The following is a 16,656-nucleotide window of genomic DNA, read 5'->3' on the forward strand; positions in this document are numbered from 1 at the left end:
CTAGCCGTTGATGTTAGTTAATCAAGATTCGTCGGTTCGTTCTATGTTAAATTTATGAAATTCAACGATGTTGCTACGAACAAGTTGTTCGAGGTTCGGCACACGGAACCGGTTAATTCTATTGATATTAATCTCTGTGGTTAGGTGTTACGAGATTAGCGGATCCCTCGATAGTAAGTATACGCTTGGCCGAGTTCCATAGAATCGAGAGTATCGGAAGCTTTCAGTGGAGCGGATTGATCGGTCGATTTAAGATGATGGAAGGATTTTGGCAGCTTTAATGGCCGTTGATTGTCTACTGGTATCGTTGACGTACACAATGGCCATCTGAACGCTTATGATTGAATAATCGTTAATAATAATTATTTTGAAGCAAGAAAAATCACACGTACCGAACAGAAAATAACTGTATCCGCAACTTTTCTCGTGCTTCTGTTTCTTTGCTCAAGTTTCGAAACAAAGGGATGGCCACAGACAGAAAACCTGGCAGTAAATCATCTGTGGTCCAGGACAGATTTGCAACGCGTGGCGTTGTACAAACAACTCGCGTGGGTCTATTTCCGTCTGCGACGAACGGGCCGAGTATCACACTGCCACGAACAATAAACAGCCTTTCGGGGAAAGTGGATGGAAACGAACGCGTGACAGTGCTCATTCCGGCATTGTATCCGTAATTGCGTCGACATAATGCACGCGTTAGGTCGAGTTACGCGCAACTGTGCGGCCCGCGTCCACGATGAATAAAACATGCACTTATAAAATGTCGTTACGCTCGATATCACCGAAAGGATACAACGCTTCGAGCCGTGCCATTTGAATAATGAATTCACGGCCGGTTAGTATGGTTTCCCGTAGAATTTTTTAACGCCGCGCTATTTGTTTCTCCGTGAATCTGTCAAATGCACGGAAGATGGTTTATCCCAGGTAGAGATTTAATAGTCGAAATGATCGTTCCTTTCTTTTTTTTTTTTTTCTTTTTATGACAGAGAATAGAGATATTTGCTGGCATAATTCTATTATGTTACGTATACTTGATTGAATCCAAAAATATTTCGCCCGTTTACAAATTTAATCAGCAAACTATATTCGAACGTACGTACGCGACACGCTGCGCTCAAACGTATTAAGCTTTTACAAACTTCGTTAGCACTACGTTAAAATTGCAAATACATCGGAATATTGCGATATATTTGCCAAATTTATTTACCGAAAAATAATTCGAAATGATCGAACGTCGATGTAAAACTTTATGCTTTTCACGTTCAACGTTGAAACAATGAAATATTGAAATTTCAGAATAATCAAATATTTGCTCGTACCGTGACATAGTTAAAAATTTCTGTCTCCGGTAATAGGAGTTTTAATAAGATGGTTTTCTGTTACAGAACTCTTTAGAAATGCAGCAGAGGCTGGCCCTCTGGACATCGTGAAGCTTCGCAAAGAGGACAAGCTGTTGAACATTTCGGCTAATTTGCCGGCGAACACACCCGACTCTCCCTATGTTCTTCAGGTAACGATCCAGCTATCTTACACAGCTGTCTCGGCCATTTCGACTCGATTCTACTTTTCCAAATCTTTTCTCTGCGTTTCTCGCTAAATTATGTAATTTGCCGTTTCTTCTTCTGGGTACTTTCCTTTTAACATCGGGCGATGGTCGTTTAGAATCGAATTGAAAAACTTCTCTTCAATTGCAACGCTTCGACGAAAAATTCCTTCCTCCATTGTAACTTAATCAAAGTTATTGGAAAAATGAATAACTTCAATTAATAAAACAACGCGGATTAGGAAAGTATTTCGAAGAATTCTAGTTTAATAAGAAATACGTTTTATGTTAATATTTAGTTTAAAAAGAACGAGAGGAAACGAAGTTTGGTTCGTCGGAGCCTCTCAATTTCGATCCCTTTATTCGGGTCTCATTGTGTCGAAACGTTTTTATCGTTCCGTTCGAGAAGATACGGCGATCGGTGGATAGACAATTCGAGACTTAAAATTTCACGATTCCGCTGCTCTCAATTCGAGTCAATTCAAGCGAAATCTTCCCTAGATTCGACAAATTGTCTCATGGATGAGTGTTTCGCTCGTTCATCGAGCACCACTTTATTCCGACCAACCCGCTAAAGTGCATTTATTACATTGCAATATCTCTATCATGTTATGTTCCTCTTAATGTAGTATTTATTTCAATTAATATCGATTATGAACGATCATCAACTTTCAAACGTTTAATCAAATAAATAGTAGAAATATTAAATATTACAAATTAAATATTAATATTAAACATACATATACAAACATTTACATATTTACATACATATCGTAATAATCCTTTAAACAATTACTTATTAATATTTAAATGACACGATTATTAACGGATTATTTCCAATATTCCTGTAAGCAGACCGATCAAACTTAATTCCCATCCATCTTCCCGTAAACGAGAAAAATGGCGACATCGATAAAAGAACGACAGGAATATAGTCCCTTCGAGGCGACGATATATTTTATATCTAGATTACAAGAAGAAAAGTTTCGTGCTATTGCACGATAAACTCGATGTATGGTTGATGGAAGTTTGAATGTGGCTATAAAGAGTATATTTCCTGTTTTCAAGATCGTCGGAGCACATCCGGCCTCGTCTGGGGTGATCGAGGCGGAAGTGCTGTGGGCTCTCGAGAGACGTGTGGCGGCCTTGGAACAGCAACTTCGGGAGCACCAAGAAGCTCTGAACGCGTCGCCATCGTATGCTCTTCGCGAACTAAAGCGGCAGGTCGACAGTTTCAAGAACAAGTTGGAGCACAACGAACAACTCAGTTGGCTGAGTAAGTTTTACATTACACGAATATTCTTTCGTTCGTAAAAATGTACAGATTTTTGAAAAGATCGGCCGTACTTTATAACATCGTTCATTGCGTGTGAAATCAACCCTCGGAAGATCTATCCAGATAAAACGATCCGTCAAGTCGCGGATATTATTATTATATTGTTATTATGTTTAATGTCATCGAAATAAATATAATTGTTTGTATTCTTCTGAATTAAAAAAATGACACGGACAATTTTTCCATTTTCTATGCTTAAGGAATGGCAAATTAAGCGTGTAATTCTAAAAGTTTCGAAACATCTGAAACGAAGCTGGCAATAAAAAGAAAATAGAATGACATAATTGAAAATATAAAAAGCTAACGTTTAAAAGTGATAGGATGGAGCAAAAATTCTACCATTTCTTGTATCAGAGAGACAGAGAAACGGATAATCTTCTTAAAATGCTATTGAAAGCGTATTTTCAAAAGATGCCGAGCTTTCTACGCTCCTACCATTTTATTTATTTTATCTTATACGATTTATTTCCTTTTCTCTTTGTCCAATCGACCATTGTTCGGTGCTTTGAAGCCAATATAAAATTGTTCAGAAATTGAAATGGAATATCACGGAATAAAAGTGAATCATTCTCTCTTTTATGTATAATTTAATCTAGCCGATCGTGCCACGCAAACATCAGCCGCGCGCAAAATTGCACATCTGGCCAAAGTTGTAAACCGGAAAATAAAGGACGGAGCCGAAGTAAACAGCGGCGAATCGAAGCGTTTCGAAGCTTTTCGTTTTCAGCTCGTCCCTTCGCCGTTTTCTTCTTCTCCGTTTCTTCGTCCTCTTTGACGAATCGTAAAATGTCAGAAGTGTTTTCCGCAACGCATCTTTCTCTCCTCCGTAATAAAAGAAATAAAAATAGAGAAGAGAAGAGGGAAAAGAGAAGATAGAAAACTCGTTTCGAAGTGAGAAATCGTTGTTTTCCGCCCTGTTGGGTTTCCTTCGATTGTTCGATCTTTTCGCAACAATTGCCCTCGTTATTTTTCGTAAATTTTTCTCGACGAAATGGATACCGTTACAGGCGATCGTTTAGAAAAATTTCCGGCCATTTGCGTCCAATCGAAGAATCATTTTAACGCAACCGATTTGCCAGGGACGATGGATATACGCGCAGATAAACAGTACATCGCATCGGCCGAATACGCCTACCGCTGAATAAATATTTGCCCATGCAAGGAACCGTCGCAGCTATTCCTATCTTCAATTTCTAGCCAAACGCGTATATAGATACAAGGTTTCCCTATGACCAGGCTACCAACGAGCTTGGCCCCAAAATTTTCCCTTCTCCCTCTCTTTTTCCCCGCTCCACGTTCTTATTCCCTCTCTTCCCATTTTTCACTTGATTTTTGTCCCTTTCCTTCGTATTTGTTCCAATTATATAATCGAAAGGTTCGTAATAAAAACGATGCCCGTCCATGCTTGTTTCTTTTTCTGGAAATGAAAGCAATACGCTAGAGCCATTGAAATTTCTGTTCAACACATTTCACATTTTGTTAGGAAAATATCCATTATACGAAGGGTTGAAAATTATAGCGGCGTAAATCAATCCAATCTAGTTTTCGTAAAGTAGCGTTTTGTATTTATTATAAAACATTCGTTGTTCGTTATTTTCTCCTTATGAAACGTGAAAACGTATCGCGACGGAGAATAAACTTTATAATTAGCCATATAATATAAAAGCAAAGAGTTTAAAAGGTCAACTTAAATGCTAAAATAACTAAAATTAAATACCCGGAATCTTGATATACACCGCGGAATTTTCAGTCCGTGTACCACAACTTTCTTAATTTGCTCGCGATAAGATGATCCACAGGTTTCGCGTTTTCAGAAGCTTTCAAATTCCCAATTCGCCGACACTGTCGAAACTTTTATTCCCAGATTTCATCGACCAAGGCTATTTTCCTTTGTGCTTTCTCTTTCGTTTTCTCGCGGAACTCTGCGATTTCGATGAGTTTCTTTTTCGACGAGAGGAGATACGACACGAATCGAGTCGAATTACCGTCTGAATTCCAATCGAAGTAATTAGTCGAGTGGCTTACAATAAGTGACGGCATGCGGAGCGTAAAATCGTCCTGAAATAGCGTTCCAATCAATCAGAAACGCGGTTGGCCCCGTTGGGGCTTATGGACGTCGAACGTTTTCCGGTTCAATCTCCAGACCGCTGTCACTTTCAGGTTTCTACAAACAGCTTCCAGAGCCTCTCTACGCGGATTCCTGCCGCAGATTGCAGTATCGTCGGAAGAGCGACAGCATGAAGCGGAAGGTGCGAGAAAAGTTCCTCAACATCTGGTGAGTCAATAGAAATTGCCGTTCTCTTTACGACTTATGCCTGGTGCATCTTCTTTCTTTGCCCCTTTACGACCGACTGTCCAACCTCTTTTGCCGTCTCGAGCCGCGATTTGATTCTGGGCATCAAGGGGATAGGTGAAAGAACGATAAACTGCTCGATCGATTTCTACGCCAGCCGATATTTATGACGAAGAATCGCGAACAACGAAGGAAAAAGTTACATGGCATTCTCTATTTCGTTTTTCATACTTTTTTCTCCCTTTTTCTTTTTTCTTTTTTTTTTTGACATTATGGGAGATTGATATCTAGGCCATCATGCATAATCGAACTAACGTTATCGGTAGGAACCAAAAATAAGACAATTAAATGCCGCTGGTGATTATTAACCATCTGAAGAATTTTAATCTTCGGAAATTCTGGATTCGAATATCGGAATTTCTATCGCATATTACGAAACTTCGAATACCATGAATATTTATTAATAATAATTAATCCTTCGTACACAAACCAGAGCCAAGCGATATCTCTTCTCTTGAATCTCTTGCAGATAATTTTTTAACTATTCTATCGATATTTATACTATGTTACACGATATTTAAAAATCAGATATTTGATAATTGTTTCAACAGAAATAGAAATTCGATGTGAGGTGATTGAATGGGGGCCTTTTGTTTGGACTCAGTTTTGGTTATGAAGGATTATTTATTATATAGAGATATTTGTAGTATATTTCAGGATTCGTTTCACATACGTATTTTTCTGCAATGAAATTTTTGTCACATACGATAAAAATTGCAAAACTCAAATTTAAAAGTTTCGAAGGTTGAAAAAGCTTCGAAAAATTGTAAAACTCGAAACCAGCGAGTCTGGGAAAATATTCCCTGGTATATTTCGCATATTTTTATAAAATTCGTGCTTTGTGTGTATTCTACGAGCATTCCAACTCGATATTAATTTAAATATTCCCGTAAAAATAATCTAAAAATAAAATTTATAATCCTCGAAATCGTCCCGAAGCATCATCGAATCTTTCAAGCCTTAATTAAAATTCGCAAGTATTCATAAATAACTTAGCTGGATATATATAGTCCATCCATCCTATTTTTCATTCGTCGCTATAATTGACGTCACTCTGATTCATTAAAACCATCACGTTCATTGAAACTTACCATTTCGACTAAACTAATTTAACATGAACTACCATTCAAACATGGACGGAATAAACAATTTAACAGAAATACGATTGTTTCAAAGTTCAACATCGAGTAAACAAATCGTCGTTTTATAAACATTCGTCTGCTCGAAACGTGGCATACGACAAGCCAAAAACATCTGACCGCTTCGACGTTGATGATTAATTTTCATCTCAAGGAGACGAGTTGTGCGTGACTCTCTCGATATGCTTGCGTAAATATCTACGATATATCTACGATCCGTCCGATCGTATCGCGTCTATCCGGAGAGAATCGATCACGTGTAGATTAAATTGACAGTAGGAAATTAATCAAAAGATTAACCGTGAAGTGATCTAATTCTTTTCGCGTGCTATCGAAGAGAAGCGTGTGAATAGGTTAGCGGAGAAAGACGCTGCAAATATCGCGTTGAGCCAGGTGAAATTATGGTTAAGAGGAGTTTATACCGTACAAATGGCTTTTGATGTCCGAGTTACCTTTTTAGGATAGAATGTTTTTCAACTCGCGAGGAACATTTTCCTTTTTATAATTATTAATAATAGAAACATATTTTATTCGGATGTTTTGATACAGAAAGCGCGATACAATAAAATTTGTGGCTAAAATTTTACTGGTTTTGCCGAAAATAAGTATGTTTATCATTTAATTAATTTAACAAACCATCGAAAGCTTAGAATTGTTCAAACTGTTGTATGCCAAACTTGATTGAATTTTGAAAATAATTGAATACGTTCAAATATCAATTTGAATAAGTGTAACTTTTAATTAGTTACATTTGTGCTTGAAATCAGAGAAATTAACTAGAATTAGTCATATAAAAAATTTAAATTCGTGGAAATCAAATTCAATTGGCGATATTCGAAATTGAAAGAAACAGATTCGAGAAATTAAAAGGAACAGATTCGAGAAATTAAATGGAACAAATTACTCGAAATTTCGTTTCACAAAATTCCGTAAAATCTATCTTCCGAAGCAATTAAACGCCACTTCTCCGAGCAGTTAAATATCAAAATGTTCAATAGTCGCTCCAATCAGGTTCTACGTATTATATGTCATGTTGATTCTCTATTAAACCACAACAAAGTCATAAATGGAAATCGTTCGCAACAGAAAATTTGGAGGACTGCTGGAAAATATCGCATAGAAGAGCAGTTTCATGACGACAACAACGAGATTTTGATGAACCCTGTTGTTCGTCAATCGCGATCAAGTGCATTCAGGGGCATTCAGTTGAAATGGAGCATTATCACGTCACGTGCGAGGCAACTATCAATAAACCTGTTCGGAAATTATTGAAATACTGGAGCAGTAATTTAATCGAAGTAGCAAACGAGGTACACTAACATTATTCGAAATGGAAAAGTTAAGTAAAGTTAAAATAAATTAATTAAAATAATAACATTAACGGATCGTAAAAGTTAATTGATCAAATTTGTATTCAAGAAAAAGTCGATGAATCTATGTTCGATATAGTCTAACCAACAACGATCCTAATTAACTATAGTTCGAGATAAAGCTCGACAAATCAATATGGTACATCTCTGATCGTCGTAAAATTTAATACTCTTGACAAATCATGTTGCAAAACCAGCGTTTTTTTTTTTTAATCTTTGAAGTTGGATGATTTTACCACGTATATTTTAATTTTGATTTCGAAATTTAAATTTTGATCAAAATTGGTCCAAAAATAAATTTACGCTATATTTCAACTAGATTTTTTTAAAGTAATATTTATTTATCCGTTTATTTTTTTTATACAACACGGCAATTTGATTTTGTCGTCCTATGATCTCTTTCGAGAACACTCTCTGACGATCGTAATTAATCTATTTAATTTCAATCAGTGGCGTTAAAAGGTGAGCAACTTAGTTTACTCTGAATCCAGGTTTAAACTGTCCATTATGCTTTTAGATTTACGTTTCCAGAGAAACTGAAGCTGAGACAGCTGATATGTTCCGACGTGTAAAAGTTTCAGTGGGAATTTGTTAAATTATATTATTTATTAATTGCTGAAATAATTATTTATAGAAAGTAATATAGCATCTATTGCAAAAGTATAATTTTGTGAAATGACAAGTTTGAAGCATAGAAATCCAATAATTAAACGTTTCGTACAAAATTCCATATTTAATCGGATTTTAATTATAAACTTTAATAATCCCGTTATTTAAATGTTAATCAGTATCAGATGTGATGCAGCGACGAGTAAACAAATCCGTCATACCGTTGAAAGGTAATTTATCACCCAAGATTTTTCAAAGGTAGTTTATATTCCGCAGTAGTATAAGTCAGTCAATAGGCAGACGCAGATATTCCGTTCATATACGCGTGTTGAGAACAAAACCCATTAAACTTTATGATATACACGAAGTGTCACGGTATATTTTTACAAGGGATAGCTGATACTTATATTCTTCATATTAAAACTTTTTTAAAGTATAACAACTATGAAATAAAAATGGAACAATTTTTGTTTACCATTGTTTCTGAAACAGATAACAAGTAACACAATTAGTCTACGATGTAGCATTATTAACGCATAAATGTGACGATAGTCGACGCGAGGCTAGAAGTACTATGTCTCTCAACATTTTTGGATGTTTCGTGAAATATATCGATCCGTTTCAGGAAAGCATTAACCAATACGCTTTTTCGAGTCCAACGTATTTGTCTCGATATTGCCCGGTACTATTTTTTGAGCACACTCCGTTCGTGACGAATATAGATTGCAGCGAGGAAGCCATATAAAATAGTCACGACCGTGGGATAAATAAAAGTCAAGTTTCATTTGACACGCGTAAAATGTATGGACGCGGATATTCAGCTACGAACCGTTGCATCGGCAAGATCTTTCCAGCGGATTTACCGTTATTCGAATTGTAGAAAAATTGTCCGAAAAGGGTGTTTGATTTGCATTTGATCTGAAAATTTATTCGTTTCTCACCCGAGAATCTCTGTGTGAATGATTCATTGAGAAACAAATTCTAATTGTGTTAACATTATCCGTCGTGTTAAAAAAAAGTGAACGAATAAAAGAAACTGTCTCATAAATTTGTTCATACACTGTTAACAGTAGGAACTGTTATACCGAAGAAGATTATAAATCACTGGCGTTTCTATTTGAACGCGCGGCACACGCGAAGCAAGTTCGTAGCACGAAGTTCCATAATAAATCAAGTCGTCGCCCCGTCGCGTTAATGCTCCTCGTCGATCGTTGATAGTACGAGACTTTTATTTAAGAAGTCCGCGCGGAACGAAAAACTAAAGGGGCGGATGGGGTTGGCGCGGAATTATTTATTCATTTACCCACCGGACTTTATCGTGTTGATCGTTGCAGGATGTCATTCGCAGAAAGAGAGAGAGAGAGAACGAGAGAGGGAGGGAGGGGGGAGGAGGAAAAGAAAGGAAGAGAGAGGCAGAAGGCACTTGAAGCACTGTGCGCGTAGAATTTTCAATGGCTCACGAAGGAAAGAAGGTGAAGGAGGAAGTCCTCGTGAATTCCGCATCCTCTGAATCACTGTGAAGTGGGATAAGAAGGAAAGAAAGAGAGAGAGAAATAGTGCAACGTCTACGTCTCGTGATTACGTAATGAGCGTTACAAGACGATTTATGATTTTGATTAAGTTGCACCGAATGATGCAGCGTTTAAATAGCAGAGGAGGAGGAGGAACCTTTCGAATTCTCGTTTTGCTTTTCTGAACTTTGATCTTTATTCTTCTGATTTTTGACACTCGTTATTTCAAGTTTATTCGTCGTATTATCGTGCTCGAGCTTTGCTACTTCCGAGCTGAAGTTTTCCATGAATTTAGCTTATTAATCTCGTAATTACTTTCCGAGTCATGATCATTCTGCGTGTTTTACGCGTTGTTATTCCTTGCGCTTTTTATTTTGCATATACATAGCTTTATGAAATTTTAAGAATTCATGAAGGATGCAAAAAAGGATAGTGAAACACCGAAGAAGGAAACGCTATACTGTTGATTTCACGTCCGTTGAATCATTGAACGAAACAAGGGAGAAGTAAGCGTAGAATATTCTGTGCACACTTTTATGTCATAGTATAACGAGCGTCATTGCATGATTTATCGTTCGTCTTCTTCCTTTCGATCACAAGTGATTTTACCATCACAGGTGAACAATTATGAAAACTTGATTAATGGATCAGGAGAAATCAAACTTGACATATGACGTGAGAATTTATAGACAAAGTTTTTCCATTCAATTTTGTTGTTATCGTTTATTTCGATAAAATTAAAAGGAATATTCTTATTGAAGTAGACGGAAATAATTGAACAATGTTTTCTAGTTCATTTAAACGGAAAAAGTAAATTGAACTGAAACAAATAGAAATTGGTATATATTTCGCTGAAAATTAGTTGGAAAATTCAACTTCATCGCGTGTACGGTGTGTTTCAAGAGCAATTGTGAAAATCCAAAAATATTAGTCTCTTTGGGAGCGTATACCGAAACCTCTTTAGGTTGATACTGAAACTCGTTCGACCGTTTGGAGTGTTCAAAAATCTGACTACGTTAACAGGAGCATGGCTTTTATGCAGCCGGTATGGTTTAGCTTTAGGTCTCACAAAGCGAACAGTGTTCGTATCGAATTGTAAATGAATAGAGAGAAAATATTAAAAACCGATCATCTTCAAATTTTCTGATTTTCTTCTCTTTTTACTTTTTAATAAATTTTATTGGAATTTAAATATGTTCGGGCAATTTCATCCGCGAGCTTTTTCCAAATAAAAGCTTGTTACAAAGGACTGTTCAATTACACGCGTTTCTTCCAGAGAAACGATCTCGGTTTCAAGCACAAACAGTTTTCGAACAAACATTTATACATAAATGTATACTCAGGAGTCCATTAGCTCGGGTCAATAACTCGTGTTTTCCAAAAACAGACTGAAATTGAAGCTTTGTTTTTCTCTATTTAACGCGAGAATGTCCTTTCATGAAATTAATTTGCTGGGACATGAATTTAACAATAAATTTAATCGACATTACGGTATTTTAAAAAACGAAAGGTAAACTCAAACTATCCGGAAAATCAAATACTTCGTTTATAAAGTTGTAATTACTTCCATGTCGGTATTAATTAAAACCTTGACGATATGTATAAAATTGTTTTCTATCGAGCTAACGAAGCCGTCCAGCTGAGAGATCGAGTTTCAACGCGATTGAAACGCGTTTCACCACTGAACGTAATTCGCTACTGAAGTTAGAGGAATTTTGGTGGCTCGTGTTGGAATTTAGATGGGTATTGCGTATTCGAAATTTAACCATAGTCTTTTCTTACCTTCCTTTTCTTCTTTTGAAGAAAAAGGTTGAGTGGTAACCGGTGATATCGGAATTTAATTCAACACATTTATTACTCTAGCGTAATTGAGAGCTACCGTGAAAGTTTCAAGTTGAGGAGAATCGTGCAAGTGTTATAGGAAATTGATCAGGCTTCAGTGTAATTAATATTATATCGACTTGTTATAAATGAATATTATATCGAAACGTTATAGGGAAACAGCGACTGCGTTGGCTTTCCAACGATACAATGAAACATATAACTTATGAAGATATATGAGTAGTGGATATTCTATAAGGTATCTGGCGTTTGTAATCCTTTCGAGAAATTTAATTAAAATTTTCAATGGATATGGTATAATCAACAATCAATGGTATAAGAAGAATTTAAGAATTTGTCTGATATAAAATATTAAAAAAGAATTGTTTCCTAAGTAAAATACGCTACTCTCCGTTCTAAGGATCACATTCCATTACGCGTTCTCATCAAAGCAATAATAGCACTGACTAATCTTTACTGTTTACACGATCGATAAATTTCTGTAAGAAGCCGATAGATTGCCGCGAGTACATATTAAATTGCATTCAATTTGTACAGCGTGTAATAAAGTACGAACGGGTGAACGTAGACAGCAAAGCTTACCAATTTGCGTGGTCTGCATGTCTCAAATGCCAGTTACGTTCGCGAGTAATTCTAATAACTAAGAAACTTCGATATTCCTGCCAGACGTTTAAATGTCAAGTTATAAATATAAAAGGCTGCCGTTTCCGAGCATAACGCCGAAGTCGATATGCAACCGCAGCTAGTGAACTCATAACAATTATGTTATTAGTCAGGGAGGAAAGTCATTCGAATGGAATTAGTATCGATAACGAAGTTTCTTTGAATCGAAAGTGCGATAAAAGCGAAGTATCGTGTGATTCGAGCAAACAACGCTCGTGGAGATTATTGGAAGCAAAAGGGCTCGACAGTGGAAAAAGTTAATTGCCCGCTAAAATGACCGTATCGATAAACAATTTAATCCTTTATTGTCACTCTTTACTTGCATTTCAATTTTTAGTTCTAACGCGTCTTTCATTTTGCTATATATAATACAATATCGTAACATTGTTTTTCGCACTTCTGTTTTTGACATGAAAGCGTTTTAATATGGATTCTCCATATTGTGGTTTTCTTACATGATAGTATCGGGACACGTTTCATTAAAATGCATTGTTCTGCGTCCCGTTCTTTATGCATTCATCCTGCGAAGATCTCGCGCTGCAGCGCAACACGTTCGACATCGTTTCGTGAGCGATTAAGCGCACAACCCGTGGGATCTTCGTCAAGATTACGCCGAATTACGTGGGTAAATTGAATTTCGAGACGGATCGTACAACTCTGCCTGTTGGGAATTCATGTTCGACGCTTGAAACAACCGAGACACCGCCTGGACTCCAGTGCTGTTTTATTCCTGATTTTCGAAACAAGAGATCTATCTGTCCGTAAACGTTTTCAGATCGATTTTACTCGGATGATTTACCTTTAAAGTATAAACGCGCTTGTAATTCATGTGCGGGAAAACGGTCGAATAAAGTTGGACAATAATCGTGCGCTTCTATTACCATTTCGCATAACCAATCATGAGTTTCTCGTGCTTTGTTTCATGATGTTTTATTCTCCTGTTTTTTTCCTCGTGGCAATTCGATTTCTTTTGTGAAATGCACCGAGACTCGAAAAAAACTGATCCAGGATTTTTCGCAGAGGAGGAACTCAGCATGCGAAGCACAGAGTTTTGATTATCGTTTTGCAAAAGCTCTGTTTTTCACGGAAAAAACACTGCACATAAAAAACGAACGTCACTCGATTCCCGCACGGAAACAAGGCAAATAAACCGCAGCAAACACGCCGGATGTACGAAACGTCGAACGAGACGTAGCAAATGCTGCGCAAATCGCCGTTCGCGGAAACCGCATGAAAATATCGCCAACCGTTTCGACAACTAAGATTATTAATTGATTGCAAACATTGAAAATGTTTTTCGTCGACTTATTCGATTTGAACGGATGGATGGATGGCCCGTGACAGTAGCAAGCTCCGTAGTGTTACCGCAAAATGCCATTAAGCTACCGTTATCTCTCTAATGACCTACTATTGCTGGGTTATAATAGGGAGCGTCACAAAGCGAACATTATCCCGTACCACGATTTGATGCGCGAGCTAAATGCGGATTGCCAATTAGCGGTCTTCGCTACACGTGCTTCTGCTTAATCTCCTTGATCGTGCCTCGATCTCGACACATCAACTCCTACGTAACGTCGAGTAATTGTATTTGACCTGATTGGAATTCGTGAAATCTTAAGTAGAACATTTCCAGTTAATGAAATCTATCGGATTCGCTGTTCATTCATTTGTTCGTTCAAGCGGTTGGATTTCGAACAGAAGTCTTCGTCTTGGGAAAGAAAATATGGTAAATTAAAATAACAAATGCCAGATAATAATTTTATTTTTCATTCTTTGAAACATTCTAATTGTCATAGTATTCGTGGAATTTAATAATTTTATAACAAATTGAACACTAATTATTTCTGAGAATCTACTTTCCTCCCTGACAATTTTCTTCGCGCGATATTACGTTGTTAACAAAAGCAACGCTAAAGTCTCGTGACAGCTAATCAGCGGAACGTCGACATAATGCAGTGTCATGATCGCTTGTTTAGCATCATGTGGTTTCCCTGACGACGAGAACAAGCGAGAGATGCCCAAAGGGCTTACGCTTCGCTTGGACAACGCTGATAGAAGTATCAGACCGTCACATAAATTCATACTGCTCGTTATACCGATATTTGAATGAACGTTTGAAACATATGTACATTTCAATGGTATAAAAGAACGTAATCATCTTGTGGTTTCACAATTCTCTCCAATCTTTCTCTTAATGTTTGTAAGATTCCATTGAAATTGTTTCCTTGTCGTTAACGTTATTAAATCATTTATATTTTACGTTGTGATATTGATAACCTGTAACCGTGTACAATACACTCAATTAATAATCGTTTCAATATAGAATTAAAGTTTCGCAGAATATAAAAATAGTTTCCACTCTTCGTATATCGAATCTTTTATCATTTATATATATGTTATTCAAACGAATATTTTGCCAGCAAATACAGTACTATCAATATTTGCCGAACGACACAATCACTCCTCTATCATTTACACGATCGGTCGACCATTTCTTATAAAAAAATACCATTGCGAGTACAATAAATGTTTACTTGATATTTGAAGATATGGACACGTGTTGTATAGTATGTTTATCGTGATTAGCCGCGTGTGCTGTTTGGCACGTTACACTGGCAAATCGATACATCCCTAATGTAATTCCAATCCGTCGTAGGTCGGGCTTCATGTTGATTTAGTTCAATAAGCGGGTAACACATTATTGCGCAAAATACCGCATACCAGGCAACGGTGGTACTTCGACGAAATTACATACTAATCCGATTAATTTTATCCGGATGGCGAGGCGGAGGGGATGATGTTCGCGATCTTAAAGAGACTCGATACTTTGAAAGGAAACTGGAGCCTCCGTTGTTCCCTCGAAGTAGAACCGTGCTCTGGAAGTTAGCATCTCGATTTGTGGCTTTTCTCTGATATGGAAGCATGTAATTATATGGAAATTGCTACTGTAAGCAAAGACTCGAGATACGAAAGAAAAGAAATGTACAGAATGCACCCCTTTCGAATATAAAAGTAACTGTTCTTCTCGTGATTCTAAGATGGCTGGCTTGATGAATGCCACGATTGAATTTGCTTCAATCCTCGAGAATAACATTTCCGCGTGGATGCGTCTAATTCTGTGACGACTTAAATCTACTTATTTTATCATTGTATCGTGAATTTGTAAATTTCCTAAAAACGCACATAGACGTTCACGGTCTAATCGTAAAAATTCCAAATCTAAGGGCACTAGCAATTCGGTTAAACAATAGAAATTAAGCCATTGTCTATTTGTCTAAATAGAATTTCGATGCTACGAAGTTAATGCCTGCGATTGTGTTACAGCGACGTTTCAGTATCGTCGAACGTTCGGGAGTGGCTGCACTCACCAGCATTCGATGCACGGCAATGGGAAGACGAAGAGCTTCTATTGATGCTGCAGACGATGTTCGTCGAGCTGGACCTACCTCAAAAGTTTAACATTCCTTTACCAATCCTGAGGAACTTCCTCTACGAAGTTTATAACAACTATAACGAAGTGCCGTTTCATAACTTTAGGCATTGCTTCTGCGTGGCGCAAATGGCAAGTGCACGATCTACACGCCTGCCGCGTTAGAACACAACGCGTGGGTTTTTCCATCTATGTAATTTCTACGCGTTTCGTTTTCACGAAATCTTCTCACAGAGCGAATATACGTAAACATAATAAATATAGGAAATATTCGAATGGCGTAGATGTTAGTAAAATTTAGAACAATTAACTCATAACGTATACTTAATTATGCTCTTAAATATGCAAACAAAGACGATTAAAATGATACGATGAAAGTAAAATAAGTATATACGTATAATCGTATTTCGTTTTAACCAATATTCCGTTTATGCAGATGTACGCAATAGCCTGGACAGTGGATCTTCCGTCACGAATCGGCGATCTGGAGGTTTTTATTTTAATTGTCTCCTGCATCTGCCACGATCTAGATCATCCAGGATACAACAACATTTATCAAATAAATGCCCGTACCGAGTTGGCTCTGCGTTACAACGATATCTCACCTCTGGAGAACCATCATTGCTCCGTAGCTTTTCGTGTTCTAGAAGCACCGGAATGTAACATATTAGCGTCGCTGGATAATGCGACATATCGAGTTGTACGCGAAGGGATCATCAGGTGTATTCTTGCAACGGACATGGCCAGGCACAACGAGATCCTCGGTCAATTCACGGACATCATCCCGGAATTCGATTACTCCAGCAAGGCTCATATTAATTTAGTAAGTTTTTACGTTTCAATTTGTCATATTATTTCAT

General features: G+C 37.2%; 2 protein-coding genes across 7 annotated transcripts in view; both read left to right on the forward strand.

Annotated features, from left to right (window-relative positions):
* The window catches only part of LOC126921076 (DNA-directed RNA polymerase II subunit Rpb4-like), a 260,919-nt gene that overhangs the window by 122,661 nt on the left and 121,602 nt on the right, over positions 1-16,656 (forward strand). The window lies entirely within an intron of this gene.
* The window catches only part of LOC126921065 (uncharacterized), a 141,446-nt gene that overhangs the window by 115,142 nt on the left and 9,648 nt on the right, over positions 1-16,656 (forward strand). For all 5 annotated transcript variants that reach the window (XM_050732273.1, XM_050732272.1, XM_050732271.1 and 2 more), the window contains 5 exons: positions 1,386-1,510; positions 2,612-2,819; positions 5,040-5,154; positions 15,691-15,928; positions 16,233-16,619. In XM_050732273.1, coding sequence (XP_050588230.1) covers positions 1,386-1,510; positions 2,612-2,819; positions 5,040-5,154; positions 15,691-15,928; positions 16,233-16,619 — 1,073 coding nt within the window. The remainder of the gene's footprint in view (positions 1-1,385; positions 1,511-2,611; positions 2,820-5,039; positions 5,155-15,690; positions 15,929-16,232; positions 16,620-16,656) is intronic.

Source organism: Bombus affinis, chromosome 10, assembly GCF_024516045.1.
Source record: "Bombus affinis isolate iyBomAffi1 chromosome 10, iyBomAffi1.2, whole genome shotgun sequence".
Lineage (NCBI taxonomy): Eukaryota > Metazoa > Arthropoda > Insecta > Hymenoptera > Apidae > Bombus > Bombus affinis.